Source organism: Salvelinus namaycush, chromosome 34, assembly GCF_016432855.1.
Source record: "Salvelinus namaycush isolate Seneca chromosome 34, SaNama_1.0, whole genome shotgun sequence".
Lineage (NCBI taxonomy): Eukaryota > Metazoa > Chordata > Actinopteri > Salmoniformes > Salmonidae > Salvelinus > Salvelinus namaycush.
In genome coordinates, this window is record NC_052340.1 from 34,387,494 (window position 1) to 34,404,606 (window position 17,113).

Genomic DNA, 17,113 nt, shown 5'->3' on the forward strand with positions numbered 1-17,113 from the left:
GAGAAGAGAGAAGAGAGAAGAGAGAGAAGAGAGAAGAGAGAGAGAGGAGAGGACAGAGATAAATATCTGTATGTGTGTGTGCGCACGCGCATGCCTGTGCTTTGTGTGTGTGTCATACCACTTTGCCAGACTTGCGGATGGTCTGGTACTTGTTGATGTGGGCGTTCTTAGTGGACTTCTGCTTCTTGACCTTGTCCATGACGGCGTAGACGGCAAAGCAGAGGCGGGCCATGCGCGGCAGGTCGCTCACGGTAATGTCGAACTCTAGCGGGAGGTTCCACACGTGTTCGGAGCGTCCGCTGCTCTCGCTGCTCACCGCTGGTTTACACAGCAGCTCTGTGCCATGGAACAAGCCTGCGCGTACCTGGACCTGAAAAGAGAGAGGGGTTTACTTCACCATAACAGGATCATAGTGAGCGCTAACAGGGCTCTACTGTCCATGGGTTATAAATACAGTTGAAGTCGGAAGTTTACATACACTTAGGTTGGAGTCATTAAAACTTGTTTTTCAACCACTCCACAACATCCTTGTTAACAAACTATAGTTTTGGCAAGTCAGTTAGGACATCTACTTTGTGCATGGCACAAGTCATTTTTCCAACAATTGTTTACAGACAGATTATTTCACCATCACAACTTTAAACAGCTTGGAAAATTCCAGAAAATTATGTCATAGCTTTAGAAGCTTCTGATAGGCTAATTGACATAATTTGAGTCAATTGGAGGTACCTGTGGATGTATTTCAAGGCCTACCTTCAAACTCAGTGCCTCTTTGCTTGACATCATGGGAAAATCAAACGAAAACAGCCAAGACCTCAGAAAAAAAATTGTAGACCTCCACAAGTCTGATTCATCCTTGGGAGCAATTTCCAAACGTCTGAAGGTACCACGTTCATCTGTACAAACAATAGTACGCAAGTATAAACACCATGGGACCACGCAGCCATCATACAGCTCAGGAAGGAGATGCGTTCTGTCTCCTAGAGATGAATGTACTTTGGTGCGAAAAGTGCAAATCAATCCCAGAACAATAGCAAAGGACCTCGTGAAGATGCTGGAGGAAACCGGTACAAAAGCATCTATATCCACAGTAAAACGAGTCCTATATCGACAGAACCTGAAAGGCCGCTCAGCAAGGAAGAAGCCACTGCTCCAAAACCACCATAAAAAAGCCAGACTATGGTTTACAACTGCACATCGTGACAAAGATCGTACTTTTCGTACAAAATCATACAAAAATAGAACTGTTTGGCCATAATGACCATGGTTATGTTTGGAGGAAAAAGGGGGAGGCTTGCAAGCCGAAGAACACCATCCAAACCGTGAAGCACGTGGGTGGCAGCATCATGTTGTGAGGGTGCTTTGCTGCAGGAGGGACTGGTGCACTTCACAAAATAGATGGCATCATGAGGGCGGAAAATTATGTGGATATATTGAAGCAACATCTCAAGACATCAGTCAGGAAGTTAAAGCATGGTCGCAAATGGGTCTTCCAAATGGACAATTACCCCAAGCATACTTCCAAAGTTGTGCCAAAATGGCTTAAGGACAACAAAGTCAAGGTATTGGAGTGGCCATCACAAACCCTTGACCTCCATCCTATAGAAAATTTGTGGGCATAACTGAAAAAGCGTGTGCGAGCAAGGAGGCCTACAAACCTGACTCACTTACACCAGCTCTGTCAGGAGGAATGGGCCAAAATTCACCCAACTTATTGTGGGAAGCTTGTGGAAGGCTACCCGAAACATTTGACCAAAGTTAAACAATTTAAAGGCAATGCTACCAAATACTAATTGAGTGTATGTTAACTTCTGACCCACTGAGAATGTGATGAAAGAAATAAAAGCTGGATTAATTCGCTCTACTATTATTCTGACATTTCACATTCATAAAATAAAGTGGTGATCCTAACTGACCTAAGACAGGGAATTTTTACTAGGATTAAATGTCAGGAATTGTGAAAAACTGAGTTTAAATGTATTTGGCTAAGGTGTATGTAAACTTCGATTTCAACTGTACATCCCAGAGCAAACAGTAAAAATGTAACATAAATTCCAGGTTTGCTATCAAGTAATCATCATCAGTGGTTACCTTGGCCGTCTCCTCAGCGTTCACCTTGCTGCCTTTGATTAGGACGATCTTAAACTGGTTAGACACCTCCCATACACACGTATTCACTTGCTAGAGAGAGAAGCAAAGTAACAGAGGAAAGAGAGGCGAGTAACAGAGGAAAGAGGAGAGAGAGAAGGAGCGGAACAGAGGGAAGAGGAAAGTAGAGTATCAGAGGAGATAAATATTTTCATGAGTAAGCAAGGAACAGAGTATACTTTACTGTAGGAATATCAAACACACATACACTGAAGGGTGAGTCACACTGTTGTCAAGCAGAGTAGACTTGCCAAGGTCAGCACAGCAGGAAAAACACTCCACATGACTGGCCCTCAACTACAGACCACAAACATGAATAAGCAGCACACTTCCTGTGTGTGTGTGTGTGTGTGTGTGTGTGTGTGTGTGTGTAAATGAAAGTAATGTTTTTGTAAGTGTGTTTGTGTGTGTGAACAAGAGTGTTTTTGAATTTAAGCATATGTACTGTGTATCAGTGTGTGTATTTAGGTGAGTGCCTATGCGACAGAGGAGTACATGTATATTTTTGTAACGTCTGACTAGAGTACACCACCACATGAACAGTCGATCCTCTCAACCTCTCCTCACTACCTAGAACAAAGCTCTACCCTCCTGGAGAGCTGCTGGGTATACAGGCCTGTTGTGCTTCAAGTCCTACTCACTTCTCCTTCTGTCAATGGCTCAACTACCACAAGACATCACTGTCTGACCACAGTCTTTCTTCTTTTCAGATCAGATAGATAGAGTCTTGTTGATGTTGACATTTAGTTGTAATGATTGACATTTGAACCATTGACTGACAGGTGTGTCATTTACTGTCCAATGTCACCTGTCACTGTGGGACAGTCGTCATGGTACCTTGGCAATTAGGCTCTAATGAGCAATTAAACTGCACCTGGCCTTTAGAACCAGACGGAACGTCAGAATGACGTCAGAGTGCAGCTGCTAAGAGCGGCTAGCAATGTCTGGAGAAAATGCTCACAAACATGCACCTACTACACACACACACACCTACTACACACACACACACCTACTACACACACACACACACACACACCTACTACACACACACACACAGAGAGTGTGACTGACCGAGGGTCCCCTCCTCTTGGGAGGCAGTGGTAAGGGGGGGTTGGAGCTCTTGCGGTTGACCACAGCTCCGATGGCCGAGATCTCCTTCTCGAACATGGCCTGGACTGTGCTGACCTGGACTAGGGTCAGGTGGGGACACTCCTTCGCCTGGAGACAGGCTTTGATGTACTGGGACAGAGAGGAGAAGACATGTTAACACACAGAAAGTACTATTCTGTATGCAGTCTTTGGTGCACACACATCCAAACTGAATTTCTTTTAAATGTTTTTTTGTAATGTAGCAGATGCTCTTATCTAGAGCGACTGGCAGTCGCAATTAGGGTTGAGTGCCTTGTGCTCAAGGGCACAGACAGATTTTTCACGTAATTACATTTTTATTCTAACCAGCGACCTTTCGGTTACTGGCCAAACGCTCTTAACCGCTAGGCTACCTGCCGTCCCTTACAAATGTGAATGGTGCGCAGACAGACAGAGACAGACAAGCCTATATGTTCTGAAGAGATGACAGAAGAGGGAGAGTAAAAAAAACTGAGGAGCGATGAGAGGTCAAAGAGAGGAAATCAGCCACACAGATGGAAGGTAACCCATATCTAATGTACAGACATGGTTCCTGGATCTAAACACGGTCACAGATGGAAGGTAACCCATATCTAATGTACAGACATGGTTCCTGGATCTAAACACGGTCACAGATGGAAGGTAACCCATATCTAATGTACAGACATGGTTCCTGGATCTAAACACGGTCACAGATGGAAGGTAACCCATATCTAATGTACAGACATGGTTCCTGGATCTAAACACGGTCACAGATGGAAGGTAACCCATATCTAATGTACAGACATGGTTCCTGGATCTAAACACGGTCACAGATGGAAGGTAACCCATATCTAATGTACAGACATGGTTCCTGGATCTAAACACGGTCACAGATGGAAGGTAACCCATATCTAATGTACAGACATGGTTCCTGGATCTAAACACGGTCACAGATGGAAGGTAACCCATATCTAATGTACAGACATGGTTCCTGGATCTAAACACGGTCACAGATGGAAGGTAACCCATATCTAATGTACAGACATGGTTCCTGGATCTAAACACGGTCACAGATGGAAGGTAACCCATATCTAATGTACAGACATGGTTCCTGGATCTAAACACGGTCACAGATGGAAGGTAACCCATATCTAATGTACAGACATGGTTCCTGGATCTAAACACGGTCACAGATGGAAGGTAACCCATATCTAATGTACAGACATGGTTCCTGGATCTAAACACGGTCACAGATGGAAGGTAACCCATATCTAATGTACAGACATGGTTCCTGGATCTAAACACGGTCACAGATGGAAGGTAACCCATATCTAATGTACAGACATGGTTCCTGGATCTAAACACGGTCACAGATAGGACCGGACCCTTTTCTGCAGGGTGTAATGGTCACAGTCTGCTTCATCACACACGGAAACACAGACACACACACACACACTCATACACAGATGGATTCAGTCATGCACACATACCAGGTCTGTGAGTAACAGTAATGTGTTCCAGGAAGACAGTGTTATTAATGAGGCGTTATTAGGCCAACAGTCAGATGACTGTTTCTGGATCACTGAGTCTCATTTATGGTTAAACACAAGGAGACATTCCTAAACCCACTCCCTACACACTCTGACCTTGGAACGTTAACCGTTACGGTTATGACATTAATGATTAAGGAATGGTTGAGATAAACAAGGTCACTGTCAGAGGAGAGTTGAGGTCATCACAGCACATGTAGAGGGTAAGAGAATGAGAAAAGGAGCAGTTTGATGGTAAGAAAGCACTCTACAGAGGGTTTGGGGGTTAAAGGTGAAGGGGTCATAGGGCATCATTAGGGTCCCTTTGCACTGTGTGCACTGAGGTTGAGCCTAAGAGTAAAGGGTCACCTTGTACTGTATGAGGGGGTGGTCTCCACAGAGGAACTCCAGCTTATCGCTGACCCTCAGAACGTACTGCTCGGCCTGGCGTCCCTCCTCCTCGGGGCCGTGGGTCGTCAGCCATTTCCTCAACGCCTGTTCCATCAGCTCACTGGGACTGGTGCTGGGCCACACCTTCAGACTGGCTGTGTCCTGGAGGGAGACAGCATTATCCTCAATAACGTCAACACACACAATAGAGAGAGACCAGAGACATGGTGGTGTACTTAAAATGTTCTATATATAAGTGAAATCTCATGATAGCGAGGTGAGAGGACAAAGGGGGGTTGAAAAACAGTAAAATAACATTAGAGAGAAAGACGGGGGGGGGGTAAAGGGATATAGATTATCCTGCAGTGTGTGACAAGGTTTAACACACAATCCCAGCAAGGTTTACAGACACCGAAGGCTTACAGAGCATTCAGACAGAGAAACACACACACCCCTACCCAACCTGCCTTGCAGTCTGGCGCCAAACCTGGTCGTGAGGGCACAGCCTTCACCCACTCACAATGCTATGACAACCACATACTGCACATCACCATGGTGACACCACCCAGAGTGGTCAAGTTCCAAATAGAGCGGTAATAATTATTCAAATGATTTCACACTGTCATTACAGCCAATACATTAGGACTTTGGTGACTATGGGTACTTTCAGGTAATTGCCTTAAGTAAAATGGTAACTATAGCACCTTGTAGCTTCAAGTGCATGAGTGCTGTTTTACAATGTAATGTCCAAGTAAATATCATGTAAACAAGTAGTAAAATAAGGGTTTGTTCAGTCAACTGAAAACCAAGCCAACCAACCAATGGAGTTAACAAGACTAGACAATAAAAAGGTCCACTTCCTGACACCATCCACCTGGACAGAACACAGATGGTAAGGGGTTGGGCCATGTAGTGTGCAGTGGGCTATGACCCTAGCGTGGTGGTGACCCTAGCGTGGTGGTGACCCTAGCGTGTGTTGATCTGAGATCATTTGTTGGCATGCCACCGAATCTATAAAAACAAAAGAGTCGCACACTCCATATGTATAACTACCAGTGATTTATTTAGTGAATGCCACCGAATCTACACACACTTATTTCAGATAGAACATACAGTAGTTTGTAGAGAAGTTAATAGTGAGAGGTGTGTTTGTGAGTGAGTGAGAGAGAGTGGGAGGGAGGGCAAGCGAGCGATACAGAGTCAGCGTCCTCAGATGTCTTCTTTTTCCATGTTTTCAATCAGTGGAGAGGCCCTTTGGTCAGGCGCTTGTGTGTGTGTGTCAGGGGCTTCAGTGTCTCAGTGAGGATGGAACTGTGACTGATGGTGGTGGTGACCCATTTAGTGCCGTCACTCTGCCAGTCTGGCTCAGTCACATCACCCGGTCCCATTAGGGGCCAGCCAACAGAGGAGATAAAAGAAGGGAGAATATCTGTGTGTGAGAGAGTTTGTTTACTAGTCTGTAGCTTACTGAGTATACCAAACACTAGGAGCACCGTCCTAATATTGAGTTGAAAGGCCCCAGAGTCTGCAACACCACTAAGCAAGGGGCACCACCAAGCAAACGGCACCATGAAGACCAAGGAGCTCTCCAAACAGGTCAGGGACAAAGTTGTGGAGAAGTACAGATCAGGTTTGGGTTTAAAAAAAAAATCAAACTTTGAACATCCCACAGAGCACCATTAAATCCATTATTTAAAAAAAATAGAAAGAATATGGCACCACAACAAACCTACCAAGAGAGGGCCACCCACCAAAAACTCACAGACCAGGCAAGGAGGGCATTAATCAGATGCAACAAAGAGTCCAAAGATAACTCTGAAGGAGCTGCAAAGCTCCACAGCGGAGATTGGAGTATCTGTCCATAGGAGCACTTTAAGCCATACACTCCACAGAGCTGGGCTTTACGGAAGAGTGGCCAGAAAAACAGCCATTGCTTAAAATTAAAAAAATAAGCAAAACACGTTTGGTGTTCACCAAAAGGCATATGGAAGAAGGTACTCTGGTAAAATGAGACTAAAATGTAGCTTTTTGACCATCAAGGAAAACGCTATGTCTGACACAACACAACACCTCGCATCACCCAGAGAACACCATCCCCACAGTGAAGCATGGGTGGCAGACCTCAATCCAATTGAGAATCTGTGGTATGACTTAAAGATTGCTGTACACCAGCAGAACCCATCCAACTTGAAGGAGCTGGAACAGTTTTGCCTTGAAGAATGGGCAAAAATCCCATTGGCTAGATGTGCCAAGCTTATAGAGACATACCCCAAGAGACTTGCAGCTGTAATTGCATGCTCAAGTTCTGTTTTTCTTGTTTTTTTTCCCAATAAAAAATATTTTGCATTTTCAAAGTGGTAGGCATGTTATGTACATCAAATGATACAACCCCCAAATTCTAGGTTGTAAGGCAACAAAATAGGAAAAATGCCAAGGGGGTGAATACTTTTGCAAGCCACTGTAAGTAGTAACATTAACACTATGCCATCTAATTGCAGTCGCTATACTCATAATATACAGGAGAACTATCACCTTATGTGGCAAGCACAGCTTCAGATGCAATCGTTAGGCAAAGGCAATTTAAGTGTAGGAAAGGATAAAACAGCATCTGTGCTACCAGTAAGTACAGATAGTAGTATAAATCCCCCCGCCCTAGGATCATGCCTCAGGACTACCTGGCCTGATGACTCCTGCTGTCCCTAGTCCACCTGGTCGTGCTGCTACTCCAGTTTCAACTGTTCTGCCTACGGCTATGGAACCCTGACCTGTTCACCGGACCTGCTACCTTGACCTGCTGTTTTCAACTCTGTCTCTCCCCCTCTCTCTCGCACCTGCTGTCTCGACCTCTGAATGCTTGGCTATGAGAAGTGAACTGACATTTACTCCTGAGGTACTGACCTGTTGCACCCTCTACAACCACTGATTATTATTTGACCCTGCTGGTCATCTATGAACGTTTGTTCTTCAAGATGTTCAATCTGGCCTTAAATGGCCACGTACTCTTATAATCTCCACCTGGCACAGCCAGAAGAGGACTGGCCAACCCTCATAGTCTGGTTCCTCTAGGTTTCTTCCTATGTTCCTGCCTTTCTAGGGAGTTTTTCCTAGCCACCGTGCTTCTACATCTGCATTGCTTGCTGTTTGGGGTTTTAGGCTGTATAGCACTTTGTGACATCTGTATAGCACTTTGTGACATCTGATGTAAAAAAGGATTTATAAATAAATTTGATCGATGTATTGATTGATAAGAGCTGAGGGTGTGTAGTATTGTAAATGTGACTACTCGAAGACAGCGACATTCACCCCATTGTTGGGCATATGTTACTCTCTGAGTGTGTGTGTATTTCTGATGGGAAATATTGTGCTCCCAATGTGTACTGTTAGGTACCTGGGACTGGTCGAAGTGCATGGTGACTTTGAGGCTGGCTTCGGCCTGTTTGTCGTTGACACCGTCTGTGTCGGTTGTGGCTCCTCCCCCTGGCTCCAGCTGCGGAGAGAAGCAGGCCTGCAGCCACTCGCTCCAGGTCATCAGCTGTACCCGCTGCATCTTCTCCTCGCTGATACGGAACATCTTACTGCGGAAGTCCTTCACCTCCTGGTCCTGCAGAGCGTCCAGCTCGTGGAGACCTGTGAACGGTTCATGAAGCTTTATAAGCATTGCATAACGACTTTGCAGGTGATCGGGAGTGCATAACAAGGCCACAAGAGGTTTTACAGCATTTTATACCAAAGATGTATTTTATTGATCGTGTTCTGTTTGTGAACACCCGTGAGCAGTCATTAAGCTATATAAGCACGGTGTAAGAGGTTCTGAGCGGCCACACACACACCATAATGACATGAGCACTACAGTGTGTAAAAAAACAGTAAAACCTCTGCATGAGTGGGTCTAACGGCACTGCATTAAAAGGCATTACCATTCATGTTTAATGCACTCCCTCTGACTGACACATACCTGGCATGGTAACAAGTAGCAATTCATGTTTATGAGGGATTACAAATGACAATCCAATCTCAACAGTGTTGAACTCTAACCTACTGTTTTCACTGAAATACAACTGTCACTGGGTATAAAATCTAGATCCTAAATTCATCATATCTACTAGTTGAACAGAGCTCGGTATTTTGGGGCCGTCAAATGCTTTGGATGATAAAAACATGTTGACATTTAAAACCATTAAACATTCATATGACCCTCAGCTCTCAGAGGATGCCTCTGGTCTGCATTATTAGCTTGTGTGTTCCTGTGTGAGTGGCTGGCCAGAACTCCCTCAGTGTGTGTGTTTGTGTGTGTGTGTGTGTGTGGCTAGCCAGAACTCCCTCAGTGTGTGTGTTTGTGTGTGTGTGTGTGTGTGGCTAGCCAGCGCCTGAGGGATGTTTTGAGTACCGCTTACTGACAAAAGCCTTTTACAGATCACATCTGACAAAAGCAGAGCCAAGAGGGAGAATATCAACATGGGATGAGTCTCCTTCAATTACTATCACTGATTCCCTCTGAACAGGCCTGGTTGGCCAGCAGCCTAGGGGACCTCAATAGACCCCTACCATCTATGTCCCCACACACCCTCAGGCCAATACGACTGTGTGTGTGTGTGTGTATATGTGTGTAATAGCAGTGCGTGGGTCAGCTGTTTGTTCACCCACACCCGCAATTGCTAATAACCCATCCGCAACCGCCCAACTATATGTGAACGAAATAAACCCCTATATGAAGACTAGATAAACCCCTATATGAAGACTAGATAAACCCCTATATGAAGACTAAATAAACCCCTATATGAAGACTAAATAAACCCCTATATGAAGACTAGATAAACCCCTATATGAAGACTAGATAAACCCCTATATGAAGACTAAATAAACCCCTATATGAAGACTAAATAAACCCCTATATGAAGACTAGATAAACCCCTATATGAAGACTAGATAAACCCCTTTATGAAGACTAAATAAACCCCTATATGAAGACTAGATAAACCCCTATATGAAGACTAGATAAACCCCTATATGAAGACTAGATAAACCCCTATATGAAGACTAGATAAACCCCTATATGAAGACTAAATAAACCCCTATATGAAGACTAAATAAACCCCTATATGAAGACTAAATAAACCTCTATGAAGACTAAATAAACCCCTATATGAAGACTAAATAAACCCCTATATGAAGACTAAATAAACCTCTATATGAAGACTAAATAAACCCCTATATGAAGACTAGATAAACCCCTATATGAAGACTAGATAAACCCCTATATGAAGACTAGATAAACCCCTATATGAAGACTAGATAAACCCCTATATGAAGACTAGATAAACCCCTATATGAAGACTAGATAAACCCCTATATGAAGACTAGATAAACCCCTATATGAAGACTAGATAAACCCCTATATGAAGACTAGATAAACCCCTATATGAAGACTAAATAAACCCCTATATGAAGACTAAATAAACCCCTATATGAAGACTAGATAAACCCCTATATGAAGACTAGATAAACCCCTATATGAAGACTAGATAAACCCCTATATGAAGACTAGATAAACCCCTATATGAAGACTAAATAAACCCCTATATGAAGACTAAATAAACCCCTATATGAAGACTAGATAAACCCCTATATGAAGACTAGATAAACCCCTATATGAAGACTAAATAAACCCCTATATGAAGACTAAATAAACCCCTATATGAAGACTAAATAAACCCCTATATGAAGACTAGATAAACCCCTATATGAAGACTAAATAAACCCCTATATGAAGACTAAATAAACCCCTATATGAAGACTAGATAAACCCCTATATGAAGACTAAATAAACCCCTATATGAAGACTAGATAAACCCCTATATGAAGACTAGATAAACCCCTATATGAAGACTAGATAACCCCCTATATGAAGACTAGATAAACCCCTATATGAAGACTAAATAAACCTCTATATGAAGACTAGATAAACCCCTATATGAAGACTAAATAAACCCCTATATGAAGACTAGATAACCCCCTATATGAAGACTAAATAAACCCCTATATGAAGACTAAATAAACCCCTATATGAAGACTAGATAAACCCCTATATGAAGACTAAATAAACCCCTATATGAAGACTAAATAAACCCCTATATGAAGACTAAATAAACCTCTATATGAAGACTAAATAAACCCCTATATGAAGACTAAATAAACCCTTGCTCAACAGAGTAATGTAATAGATAGATGCATGAATAGCATGAATACTTCAATCCAGTTGAAGTCGGTAAAGGTCTCTCTGTCATCATTGGCGGAGCAAAGACATTTAGGGGCTAGGGAGAAAATACAATAACGCAGCAACAATAATATTTTCTGTGCAAAATGTCCAAATAACATTAATTTGACTGGTTGTAAAGAAAAAGAAAGCTGTGAAAACAACCCAATGTTTGTCTGATAAGATTTCAGTTCAGCTTGGATGCATATTTTATGTGGTTGAAATATCAGCTTTTATGATGAAGATATATATTATCTGTAGAGGTGCTAACTGAGCATTGCATTCCCTCAAGATGCAGAAAGAAAATCACATTTCTCGACTCCTGTAAAAATGTTGCCGACATTTGGTGTATCATTTTACTGCAAGAAATGCTTAATTCTACAGTCAGTGTCCAGATGCCAGTTTCCATTTAACCCATCTGAATAGTAGGCTACTGTTCCCTTGACGTGCCATAGGCCTATTTGAAGTCTCTGTCTAGTTACTGTCACATTTGTATAGCGCCTCACAATCATCACACAGCCGCACTGCTATCATCCTCTTTTACCACTTAACCAACTACTTCCTCAACATCACTTTTCCGGCCTTCCCATCTCTTTATTTTCAACTCTCCTTTCGGCAGCTTTTGTCTTATTGAATTAAACTTCGACAATGTTCTTTTTCAAAATCAAACTTTGTCACACGCACCGAATACAACAAGTGTAGACTTTACTGTGAAATGCTTAATTTACAAGCCCTTAACCAACAGTGCAGTTCAAGAAGAAAATATTTTGCCTCTGTATTGATGTTAACCATCTCTGCCTGTTCCTAAAGCATTATTTGGCGATTGGCTGTGTAGGCCAATTTGGTACGTGTACAGTTAAGCCGTAAAGCTTAGGCTCAGGATAGCCTAAAAGAATGAAATAAAAATGTCAATATAGCAGATAGATATACAATTGTTTTTACAGATTGACTAAAGAGAAACAACCCGTACGCCACCCAATATTTAATTACCTTTAATGTCCCTCAACCCGTCCGCCCTGGATATAACCGTGGGGAGCGCGGGTAATGAGTAAAACCGCACATCACTAGTGTGTAAGCCTGCATGCATATATGTGTGCAATAATATTTATTTTTGTGTGCATCAACTCAATAGACTGACCGTGCCACCCAGGGGCGTTATCTTCCCTACCATTACAGTGGTGGTCTGGCTTGCCGCCTCCACTCAGCACAGCGCCTTATCACCATCACAGATAATACTGAGTGACGGACGACGTAACAGACATCAGGAGCCTGTCTATTTTCACCGGATTGTTTTGCATCCGATGGGCCTGACTTCAGCTGATATTGGGATGATGACATGAAACATCTGAAAAGACGACTCACATCTGACAGCCAAGGCAAAGATATCAATATACTGGAGACAGAGATTAACCGGTGGTGGTGTGTCTGCAGAGTGTGTGTGAGATCACTATCTAGGAACATCACTAATCTGTTCAAACCACAGGTCACATAGGTCAAAAATCAGTTTGTCAGAGTGTCTGTGTGTGTGTCAGAGAGTGTGTGTGTGTCAGAGAGTGTGTGTGTGTGTCAGAGAGTGTGTGTGTGTGTCAGAGAGTGTGTGTGTGTGAGGTGTCACCTTTTCCGATGAGCACGCCGATCTTGGAGTCGAGTAGGCGTTCGGCGCGGCCACAGTTACGTGTGACCAGTTTGAGCATGGGCCAGAAGGGCCTGACGTCACAGAGGCGCCTGGTCTCATCCTCCAGCTCCTCGTGTACCGCTGCCTGGTTCACACACTCAAACATGTGGCCCTCCATCTCCCCCAGAGAAGGGAACAGGGGGTATGACTGGGCCTGCTTCCATAGGAGCTATGAGGAAGAAGAAGAGGGGGATAACAGAGTTATTACAGAAACTACGGCAAGACAAGTTGACAATCTACCTGTATGATCACAGGCGACACAGACAGGCTCAGCCTCTACAATACAGGATCTACAAAAACAAGTGGAACCTCAATTATTAGCCAATAGCATCATAACTCGCATCACAAAAATACAGAGTCTAAAGCCAACAGTAGTTCTAAGAATCAGCATGACTGAAATGCTAACAACCAATGGATGAACAACAACCATATGATGATGACAGGGAAATATAAACATGACACAGGTCCTGTATAAACCAATCAGGACATGAATCATACTTCCACAAACCAATCAGGACATGAATCATGTCCCGTTGCGCAGTCACAGGGTGTGTTTGTGTTTGAGCCAAAAGGTCACTAAGAAGATAAACATGGGGACAGAGTAGAAGACAAGGAGTCATGTCACCTCCCTTCAGACAAACAAGTTAAACCCCTTGCCACAACATTCTTCTGTCAACCAACATACTGATCATAAAGTCAGACCAAGTCCCTACAAAGTTTAAACCTATAGAGGCTAAAACAAAATACTCCCGGTTTTCAACTTTTACCGCATCCTAGATTGAATTACTGTTTACCATTTGGCTGTACTACGTTCACATGACAAATAATTGCTGTTACTTAACAAATCTGTTGTTATTATCCATTGTGTGACATCTAATTATCTGTCACATTTAACCACCATACTATGTGTAGCCATCCAGAGACCACATGATCACTACTGTTACCTAAAATGACACTCCCTCTTAGAAGTCAGCACCTTGAAGCAACAGAATAACAGCCTCACTTAAGAGGCATTTTATTAAAACTTCACCATTTCTTTCAACAGTATCTATTCAATATTTTTGTCTTACATTCAGTAAATTTTTTATTTCATACACATTGGATGGATATGCAAGGTAACAACAATGCATTTTTTCCCTAAAACACTTATTGAGTACAAGTCACAACGGTTCCTGTGCTCTTGGCTAGTCGAGGACGAATATCAGGCCACATTTCCTTATATTAGAATAAAAGTGAAAGATTAGGTATTCTAATGGCGGCTGAGCGGTTGTGTGTCATTGTGTCCCTGATAAATGTCATGCCCACGTCCTGTCTGAGCAGGGGAGACACTTTTATTCTCCACCCAGCTACTGTGTTGTCTAGAAAACAGTCTCTGGGTGGGGTTTAATGTTGTTAGCTGGCTGGCAGGCCTTTTGTCTGGGGACGTCTCTCCTCCTAAACATCTTTAGTTGGGGAAATACATCTCCCCCCTCCCCCAATTGGCTTTATTAGCATGCGAAACATATGTCTACATTGCCAAAATAAGTGAAAAATATAATAAACAAAAGTGAAATAAACAAAATTAACAGTAAACATGACTCAAAAGTTCCAAAAGAAAAGACATTTCAAATGTCATATGTCTATATACAGTGTTGTAACGATGTGCAAATAGCTAAAGTACAAAAGGGAAAATAAATAAACATAAATATGGGTTGTATTTACAATGGTGTATCTTCTTCACTGGTTGCCCTTTTCTTGTGGCAACAGGTCACAAATCTTGCTGCTGTGATGGCACACTGTGATACTCCACCCAATAGATATGGGAGTTTTGTTTTTCAAATTCTTTGTGGATCTGTGTAATCTGAGGGAAATATGTGTCTCAAATACGGTCATACATTTGGCAGGAGGTTAGGAAGTGCAGCTCAGTTTCCACCTCATTTTGTGGGCAGTGTACACATAGTCTGTCTTGTCTTGAAAGCCTGGTCTGCCTTCGGAGGCCTTTCTCAATAGCAAGGCTATGCTCACTGAGTCTGTACAGTCAAAGATTTCCTTAGTCACACATGGTCAGGTATTCTGCCACTGCATACTCTCTGTTTAGGGTCAGTCACATGGTCAGGTATTCTGCCACTGCATACTCTCTGTTTAGGGTCAGTCACAGTGGTCAGGTATTCTGCCACTGCATACTCTCTGTTTAGGGTCAGTCACATGGTCAGGTATTCTGCCACTGCATACTCTCTGTTTAGGGTCAGTCACATGGTCAGGTATTCTGCCACTGCATACTCTCTGTTTAGGGTCAGTCACATGGTCAGGTATTCTGCCACTGCATACTCTCTGTTTAGGGTCAGTCACATGGTCAGGTATTCTGCCACTGCATACTCTCTGTTTAGGGTCAGTCACATGGTCAGGTATTCTGCCACTGCATACTCTCTGTTTAGGGCCAAATAGCATTCTAGTTTACTCTGTTTTGTTAATTACTTCACACATGGGAAATAATTATATTTTTGTTTTCTCATGATTTGGTGGGGTTTAATTGTGTTGCTGTCCTGGGGCTCTGTGTTTGTGAACAGAGCCCCAGGACCAGCTTGCTTAGAGGACTCTTCTCCAGGTTCATCTCTCTGTAGGTGATGGCTTTGTTATGGAAGCTTTGGGAATCACTTCCTTTTAGGTGGTAGTAGAATTTAAACAGCTCTTTTCTGGATTTCGGCCTAATTCTGCTTTGCAAGAATTATTTGGTGTTTTATGTTGTACATGGAGGACATTTAAGCAGAATTCTGCATGCAGTCTCAATTTGGTGTTTGTCCCATTTTGTGAGTTCTTGGTTGGTGAGCGGACCCCAGACCTCACAACCATAAAGGGCAATGGGTTCTATAACTGATCCAAGTATTTTTAGCTGGCTGGTCTCTCTCTGGGCGCGCGCACTGGCTGGTCTCTCTCTGCGGGCGGGCGCGCGCACTGGCCGGTCTCTCTCTGCGGGCGGGCGCGCGCACTGGCCGGTCTCTCTCTGCGGGCGGGCGCGCGCACTGGCCGGTCTCTCTCTGCGGGCGGGCGCGCGCACTGGCCGGTCTCTCTCTGCGGGCGGGCGCGCACTGGCCGGTCTCTCTCTGCGGGCGGGCGCGCGCACTGGCCGGTCTCTCTCTGCGGGCGGGCGCGCGCACTGGCCGGTCTCTCTCTGCGGGCGGGCGCGCGCACTGGCCGGTCTCTCTCTGCGGGCGGGCGCGCGCACTGGCCGGTCTCTCTCTGCGGGCGGGCGCGCGCACTGGCCGGTCTCTCTCTGCGGGCGGGCGCGCGCACTGGCCGGTCTCTCTCTGCGGGCGGGCGCGCGCACTGGCCGGTCTCTCTCTGCGGGCGGGCGCGCGCACTGGCCGGTCTCTCTCTGCGGGCGGGCGCGCGCACTGGCCGGTCTCTCTCTGCGGGCGGGCGCGCGCACTGGCCGGTCTCTCTCTGCGGGCGGGCGCGCGCACTGGCCGGTCTCTCTCTGCGGGCGGGCGCGCGCACTGGCCGGTCTCTCTCTGCGGGCGGGCGCGCGCACTGGCCGGTCTCTCTCTGCGGGCGGGCGCGCGCACTGGCCGGTCTCTCTCTGCGGGCGGGCGCGCGCACTGGCCGGTCTCTCTCTGCGGGCGGGCGCGCGCACTGGCCGGTCTCTCTCTGCGCGCGCGCGCGCACTGGCCGGTCTCTCTCTGCGCGCGCGCGCGCACTGGCCGGTCTCTCTCTGCGGGCGGGCGCGCGCACTGGCCGGTCTCTCTCTGCGGGCGGGCGCGCGCACTGGCCGGTCTCTCTCTGCGGGCGGGCGCGCGCACTGGCCGGTCTCTCTCTGCGCGCGCACGCACTGGCGGGTCTCTCTCTGCGCGCGCACGCACTGGCGGGTCTCTCTCTGCGCGTGCACGCACTGGCGGGTCTCTCTCTGCGCGCATCTCAGACTGGAGGAAAACACCAGGAGGGAGGGCCAGTAGGAAGAGGGATCTCACCAAAGGGTTAAAAAAAAAAATACCATCCTCCAAAGTATTTACACTTTAAACCCAAATCATTAAA

At 45.0% G+C, this 17,113-nt stretch overlaps 1 protein-coding gene across 1 annotated transcript in view; it reads right to left on the reverse strand.

Annotated features, from left to right (window-relative positions):
• The window catches only part of LOC120028622 (phosphatidylinositol 4,5-bisphosphate 3-kinase catalytic subunit beta isoform-like), a 69,026-nt gene that overhangs the window by 6,210 nt on the left and 45,703 nt on the right, over positions 1 to 17,113 (reverse strand). Inside the window, exons 4-9 of the mRNA XM_038973836.1 lie at positions 13,046 to 13,274; positions 8,566 to 8,804; positions 5,157 to 5,339; positions 3,220 to 3,387; positions 2,092 to 2,181; positions 119 to 370 (exon numbers count right to left, since the gene is read on the reverse strand). Of these exons, the coding sequence (XP_038829764.1) occupies positions 119 to 370; positions 2,092 to 2,181; positions 3,220 to 3,387; positions 5,157 to 5,339; positions 8,566 to 8,804; positions 13,046 to 13,274 (1,161 nt within the window). The remainder of the gene's footprint in view (positions 1 to 118; positions 371 to 2,091; positions 2,182 to 3,219; positions 3,388 to 5,156; positions 5,340 to 8,565; positions 8,805 to 13,045; positions 13,275 to 17,113) is intronic.